General features: G+C 34.3%; 1 protein-coding gene across 1 annotated transcript; it reads right to left on the bottom strand.

Moving 5' to 3' along the window:
• Positions 1-1,624: 1,624 nt before the first annotated feature.
• LOC137404809 (titin homolog) lies at positions 1,625-8,078 on the bottom strand. The gene is made up of 3 exons (XM_068091039.1): positions 7,979-8,078; positions 2,980-3,171; positions 1,625-2,883 (listed from the first exon to the last, which is right to left on the bottom strand). The coding sequence occupies exons 1-3, from the start codon at positions 8,076-8,078 to the stop codon at positions 1,625-1,627; spliced, it is 1,551 nt and encodes a 516-aa protein (XP_067947140.1).
• Positions 8,079-8,160: the final 82 nt, after the last annotated feature.

Below are 8,160 nucleotides of genomic sequence, written 5' to 3'. Positions count from 1 at the left end.
TAAATATTCACAGCTGTTTGCTGCCAGTTAAGCTTTAACCATGATGGTAATATTTGATTGGTTCAGGTGCAGTTTTACTTATCGGATTTGTTGACTTGACTTGCTAGACATTGTGAGGGACTAACAGGAAATATGCTGTCAGTAGTCAGTATAACAATCAGACAATAATAGTTGATGACATCTGTTACCAAGGCTATGAAATAGCTCAACGTGTTCAGAACTAAAATTAGTTTGACTTGTGTACGTGACTAGATACAATAACAGACTCCAAGTTGAAACAGGTATTTCATGTAGGATATAAAACACAGAAACTAAACAGACGCGCTAGATGGTGGGTGGTTATTGTCAATATAGAATGGCAGATAGATATGGCAGCTATTATTGTAATGATGTAAAGAAGGTTTTGCAGATATTTGTTAGAAATATTCTATAAGCATGTCAGATTTTGTTTAAAGTTGCAAGACAAAATGTCTTTACAGTATAAACAAGTTAGTATCATCTTACAGCAGGGTTAGCTAACCCGTGACTCCCGAGCCACATCGGCTTTCTGCTCAGGTTTGTGCGTGCCAGTATTTAAAACAGGAATTTTCAGTCAATGTACTGTGAGATATTCGGGTGTGCCGTGGCGTATCTTTATTATAAGAAGAGCCGTGTACGTCAGTCTCAAGCCAAGGTTGAAAGTTGGGAAAAATTTGCCAAATACAGGTATTGAACACTTGCCATTCAACTTGGTAGTCCAGCGTTTAATACCTGTACCACTGCCTATTTTAATACCATGGTTTTCTATTTTTCAACCCTTCCCTTAGAGTGGAGCTTTACTACAAGAGGTGACACTCAAATAAAGGGTGGCATTGTCTTTTTCAAACACTTCATCAGAATTTTGAGAAGAAGAATTTAACCTTTTCAATGCTAAATCGAATGTCGCCCATAGTTTGCACTCTCCTTCAGGCGGTGTAACAGTAATTCTTTTGAGTGCAAGGAATTTACTAACTTACCTCCACCTTGTCTTGATACATGTCTCTACCAGTTGATATCTATCGCCTGCTATTAGCCTAGGATGATCTTATATCCTGCTTTGCAATTTGTTGGAGCTTTAAAGTTTTTTACTTAGTTTTAAATATGAAGGCATATTGTCATTATATAACTATATTTAACAATGTTGCATAAAAGCTCATTGCACTCATCTATATGTTTGCTACAGTTTGCAGCCAAAACTGGTTTTTTATGTCCAATAGAATAGGAGTTACGAGCGTCGATTCATTGCCAACCTAGTTTAGATTAGCGCAATCATGCTGTAATTGTAATGATGGAAAGAAGGTCTTACTGCTGATATTTGTTTGGAATATTCTAGAAGCATGTCAGATTTTGTTTAAAGTTGCAAGACAAAATATCGTTACATTATCAACAATTTAGTATCATCTTACAGCAGGCGTAGCTAAACGGTGTCTCCTGCGTCAGTTGTGGCTTTCTGCTCAGGTGTGTAGGTCCGCTCAGGTGCCAGTGTTTAATACAGTGATTTTCAGCCAATGTGCTGTGAGATCATCAAATGTGTAGTGGTGTATATTTACTATAAGAAGAACCGTGTATGTCAGTCCTAAACCACAGTTAGAAGTTGGGAAGTAAATTACATAATACAGATATTGAACTCATGGCATTCGACTTGGTAGCCTGACATTCTAATACCTGTGTCAATGTCTATTTTAATACCTGTGTCAATGTCTATTTTAATACCTGTGTCAATGTCTATTTTAATACCTGTGTCAATGTCTATTTTAATACCTCTGTCTATGTCTATTTTAATACCTGTGTCAGTGTCTATTTTAATACCTGTGTCAATGTCTATTTTAATACCTGTGTCAGTGTCTATTTTAATACCTGTATCAATGCCTATTTTAATACCTGTGTCAATGTCTATTTTAATACCTGTGTCAATGTCTATTTTAATACCTGTATCAATGTCTATTTTAATACCTGTGTCAATGCCTATTTTAATACCTGTGACAATGTCTATTTTAATACCTGTATCAATGTCTATTTTAATACCTGTGTCAATGCCTATTTTAATACATGTGTCAGTGTCTATTTTAATACCTGTGTCAATGCCTATTTTAATACCTGTGTCAATGTATATTTTAATACCTGTGTCAATGTCTATTTTAATACCTGTGTCAATGTCTATTTTAATACCTGTGTCAATGTCTATTTTAATACCTGTGTCATTGTCTATTTTAATACTTGTGTCAATGTCTATTTTAATACCTGTGTCAATGCCTATTTTAATACCTGTGTCAATGTCTATTTTAATACCTGTATCAATGTCTATTTTAATACCTGTGTCAATGCCTATTTTAATACCTGTGACAATGTCTATTTTAATACCTGTATCAATGTCTATTTTGATACCTGTGTCAATGCCTATTTTAATACATGTGTCAGTGTCTATTTTAATACCTGTGTCAATGCCTATTTTAATACCTGTGTCAATGTCTATTTTAATACCTGTGTCAATGTCTATTTTAATACCTGTGTCAATGTCTATTTTAATACCTGTGTCAATGTCTATTTTAATACCTGTGTCATTGTCTATTTTAATACTTGTGTCAATGTCTATTTTAATACCTGTGTCAGTGTCTATTTTAATACCTGTGTCAATGTCTATTTTAATACCTGTGTCAGTGTCTATTTTAATACCTGTGTCAATGTCTATTTTAATACCTGTGTCAGTGTCTATTTTAATACCTGTGTCAATGCCTATTTTAATACCTGTGTCAATGTCTATTTTAATACCTGTGTCAGTGTCTATTTTAATACCTGTATCAATGCCTATTTTAATACCTGTGTCAATGTCTATTTTAATACCTGTGTCAATGTCTATTTTAATACCTGTATCAATGTCTATTTTAATACCTGTGTCAATGTCTATTTTAATACCTGTGTCAATGTCTATTTTAATACCTGTATCAATGTCTATTTTAATACCTGTGTCAATGCCTATTTTAATACCTGTGACAATGTCTATTTTAATACCTGTATCAATGTCTATTTTAATACCTGTGTCAATGCCTATTTTAATACCTGTGTCAATGTCTATTTTAATACCTGTGTCTATGTCTATTTTAATACCTGTGTCAATGTCTATTTTAATACCTGTGTCAATGTCTATTTTAATACCTGTGTCAGTGTCATTTTAATACCTGTGTCAATGTCTATTTTAATACTTGTGTCAATGTCAATTTGAATACCTGTGTCAGTGTCTATTTTAATACCTGTGTCAATGTCTATTTTAGTACCTGTGTCAATGCCTATTTTAATATTTCACTTATTTCAAGAGGTGGCTCTTTATTTCAAGAGGTGACCCTCAAATAAAGGGTGGCATTGTATTTTTCAAATGCGTCGTCAGATTTTTGAGAAAAAAAGTTTAACCCTTTCAACCGTGAATAAAATGTCGCCCCCTAGAAGCTGATACATGTCTTTACCGGTTGATATCTATCAGAATTTTGAGAAGAAAAATTCAACCTTTTCAGTGCTAAATCGAATGTCGCCCATAGTTTGCACTCTCCTTCAGGCGGTGTAACAGTTATTCTGGGTGCAAGGAATTTACTAACTTACCTCCACCTTGTCTTGATATATGTCTCTACCGGTTGATATCTATCGCCTGCTATTAACATACAATGATCTTATAGCCTGCTTTGCAATTGTTGGAGCTTTATAGTTTTTTACTCAGTTTTAAATATGAAAGTATGTTTTCATTATATAACTATATTTCATAATTTTGCCAAGTGTGTGTATCAGTAGGGTACTCTTGACAAACTCCGTGTTCTGAGTCACAAAACATCGTAAAATAATTTCAACTTTTTATTTCTGTCAAAGGAAACGGCTTTTTTGACTTGGCATATCCAGCGTTTCTATAACACGCAGGGTATCAAAATGAAATTTCAAACAAAGGCAGACATCGTGAATACTTCCATGTGCCTATAAAACTGAAACTTGTCATTTTTTTAGCAAATTGGCAAGTTTTGCTGAGGCATAGCAGCCCCAAAAAATATAGATAGATTTTTTTTATATTAGATAGTTAAGGAAGAATAGGCTGCAACTAAATGCACTGAAATCGTGATGCTCGTGACAAACTAATCTTTGCTCACCTGAATGGTGAGGAGAAATTGCATTTGTTAGGAAAAAACACTTGAGTTGAAAAATCTACTCTTGTATTGATTATTAAAACACTACTTATTTGATCTTAGGTGACCTGTTTTCCCCGCTCATCACGCACTGTACCAGGAAAATCTACTTGCATATCATCATGAGAGAAAATTTAATTATAAAATATTTCATGTTTTTGTATGTCTGAGCATGTTTACTCACTAATTGACAGAAAACTATGATCATAAAAAGTAGAAAAAAATTGCCCATGTGTGACACTATGCCTGGCTTTGCCCTGTGTCAACCCTGTGATTAAAATTCTCTCCAGTTTCAGGAAGAGTTTAGTGAGTTATTATACTCCAGTTGGGAATAGAAAGTCTACTCTTGTCATCTCTAAATATAGTGAATAAGTGACAAAGTAGATGAAGAGGAAATAGATTAAAAATAGCTGTTTCAGAGCGCTGACTTTAGCAGCAGCATCCAAATAATAAAATAAATAAATCTATAAATATTAGCTCCTTATAATATTTCAAGCATCAAGTATTTCTGGAATATTCATTAGAAATAATAATCACCTGATATATGTAGATCGACGTGGAAAGATGTCGGTCATGATTTACCATCTCAATTTAGTAGCAATTTAATATAACTTATGTGGTAATAAACTGTGTAACTATGGAATAATTGGAACAAAGTCTTTGTAGCCTTAGGTCTGTGAGGCAACAAACAAATGTCTCGTGATGAAATGGCTGGTTAAATTTCCTTGTAAAAACTACATTTATTTTCCTGAAAATCATAGCTCATTTGTTTTCCTTTATTCAACCCTCTTGAATAGTTTGAATAATATCTATCTGACTCAGTAGGAGAATGACTATTATAACAGTTGTGTTGCTTGAACACTGAAAGCTGGTGTCTAATCTAGGACCTTCAAAACTGATCATCTATATAAAGAACCAGATTCAGGCTACACACAATACAGTGGCCTGCCAAAACTGACACATTCCTTCTCGCTTGAATGATTACTTGCTCTCTATCTTCCTGTTACATCATTAGTTATTTTGACCTAGCACGATTTTTATCAAGGCTTAATTTGTTAGTTTGACCTAGCACATTTATCAAGCGATTTAAAAACATTTGCATTAGATAGACATAAAATTGTAGCATATGTCGCACACCTTTTTACAAAATATCTTGGGCAACAAAGTACTTTCAAAGATGTGGTTGCGTCAAAAAATTCGATATAATAAAATTAAAACCCATAAAAGGCTAAAACATCAGCTACAATTTGATGCCATTTTTGTCTTTGTAGACCAACCCTGTCCAGAGATATATGCATTTGAATGAGGCCCTCTTTTAAAAAGCTCACGTTCCAATGGGTGCTTCTTTCGTGACGTCACAAGCAATATATCTGAAAAGAAACCACGAGCGATAAATATGAGGTCGCTCCCTTAGCCAATCATCAAAGCGAACTTTTTATATAGGCCGTAATAAATGTTATCACTCCTAAAACGTGTTGTCTGTGATCTCAAATTTAGGGACTTTACTCTATTATTAAATCATGTGGACATCGATATTTACTAAATTAATTAACATTGTTACTTTAATGAATTACTCGATTGACACATTTTATTGGCGAACAACATACATGTAATAATGTTATTGTAAAATTGCTGAAAAGTTACTGCGAAGGTGACTCCGAGTTTTCTTGGCATCAGGTAGTTAAAGTTCTACGGAGGAAGCTCGGAGAATGGAGGTAAATTTATCTTTTACTTTGAGTCTCCTATAGAGTTTCCTGTTGAGTTTACATTCAGATTATATTTCCCTGTTTGAGGCTAAAATGTAATTTCCTATGTAATTTGTACAGTGAGTTCTTGACAGCTTCTCTTTAACCCATAGCATCTAGCAATACAATGGCTTAGATTGATGAATATACTAAAGGTAATATTTTAGTACTCATTAATACATGTACTAATTAATAAAATTGTAACTTTTTGCTATCACTAATCATCGTTTTATATTTTTTCATCGGTTCACCTAGCTACATTCGCTTCAAATTTTCTGTGGCATCTTTATCTAGTAAATTAGATTTATGATTTGACATTAGATGTTCACTTTTCACTTGTAGAAAGTGAAGAAAATCGATTGATCAATGCAAATCTTTAATTTCCAGAACCAAAACTTCGAATCGTTGGCTTGGCGTACTTGTGCCTTTGTTAAACGTTTATTCGTTTTTAAAATTACACTCGCAATCTATTTAACTCCAAATTTGGAAGCTGTCAATAGATACGCTTTAGAATGACATATCTATGAATGACATTGATTTATTGCATTTGTTTTACTGATTACAGAATGTTTGTCGTCCCACCAGCCGAAGAAGCTTTGTCAGTGTGGAAACTGCCATAAAGGGGAAAGAGAGACTTGAATGTGTGCTGCATAAACCATGATGTTTTGTTTGAGTTTGTTGCAGTAGATGAATTTGTCTTATTGTATCAGCTAAAACTATGTGAGTGGCCACGACTTGATGAATATTTTTAATAAAAGCTTTATGCCGAGATGAAAATATTTTTGCTTGTAAAAATTATATACGGTAATAAAATAATATTGTTGAAGATAATGCAAAACATGATTTGCAGAATATTGTAGTGAATTGGATATGGTATATGGATGTCCGCTGAACTGGAGAATATGAGTTCAAATCCAGTTTGCAGCAGACTTCTCATCCTTAAAACTGTATCCCTATCTATATTCTTTTTAAAGACGCAGCATGCTTATTTCACTTCGGTAGTAATCGGTAAGAATACTACTAGTAAGAAACTAGTACGTAGACGGTGTAGGCAATGATATACAGCCCCGCCCCAAGGATAGGCGACGGACATAATGTGGGCGGGACTTATGGGAGGCTGTATATCGTTAGTATGGGTACCTGCGGAACTGTGCTGATACAAAGACCTCGTTCAACATAGTTAGCTTGACAGAATTACCGTAGACCGGTAGAATTGGTAGTTGGTACCCAAATGTTTACACAACATTTGGAAAAAGTGAGAACAAATTTTCAGTTTTCGTTATTTGAGGCCTTTGAAACATTCATTATAATGCATCTGTAGCAGGATTAAAAATTTTATTCTAGCCAACATGAGCAAATGCAAAATAAGATATATGCCAATAGAGCCGCGTAAGACTAGACTTTTATCGCAAATAGCCAATGTGAATGCGAGAGATAGAGACAGGTTGTATAACGCGTGACATCATTTTGGGCAAGTCTGGGCACGTTTTTGTGGCCTGAGCGTTTTCACGGCGATCAGATTTTTTTGATTTTAATCTTCAAATATCTTGGTAATGAGATCGCCTAACACAACAAACAACATATCAACTGATAGAGAAAAAAATGCTTTCTTTTCAGATCAACTCAAATTTGACGCAACCACATCTTCAATAAAATTCTTTGTCCAAATATTTTTCCCCAGTGCTCCACCAGACCTTCGGAACAGTGGGACATGTATCTGGGTTGATTGGGACTATACAAACAAAAGCAACTATCATTCGTACTAACACACATTTATAAATATACTTTGCTTATTAAGACTTTGTAGTGTATTTGAATAAAATGTTGTTTAATTATAATATAAGTTCATGCAAAATAATTGTAATATTAATTGAATGATGCAAGTTTACTTTTACTGCTAAAAGCAGTGTTTAAAGTTCCCAAGAATTTAAAAATACCTCCTTGAATCAAGAAAAAAAATTGTTACACAGAGATGTAGTTTTCTGTCATGACTATCATTTTGAGCTTCAATAACTTAATGGATCTAGCTCCCAATGCACTCATATCCTAATGCACCCATGTCCGAATGCACCCATGTCCCAATGCACCCATATCCCAATGCACACATGTCTGAATGCACCCATATCCCAATGCACACATGTCCTAATGCACCCATGTCCTAATGCACCCATGTCCCAATGCACCCATGTTCCAATGCACCCATGTTCTAATGAACTCATATCCCAATGCACCTATGT

This window comes from Watersipora subatra, chromosome 9 (genome assembly GCF_963576615.1).
Source record: "Watersipora subatra chromosome 9, tzWatSuba1.1, whole genome shotgun sequence".
NCBI lineage: Eukaryota > Metazoa > Bryozoa > Gymnolaemata > Cheilostomatida > Watersiporidae > Watersipora > Watersipora subatra.
The sequence above is the reverse complement of the archived record's forward strand: the minus strand, read 5'-3'. Positions and strand labels throughout refer to the sequence as shown.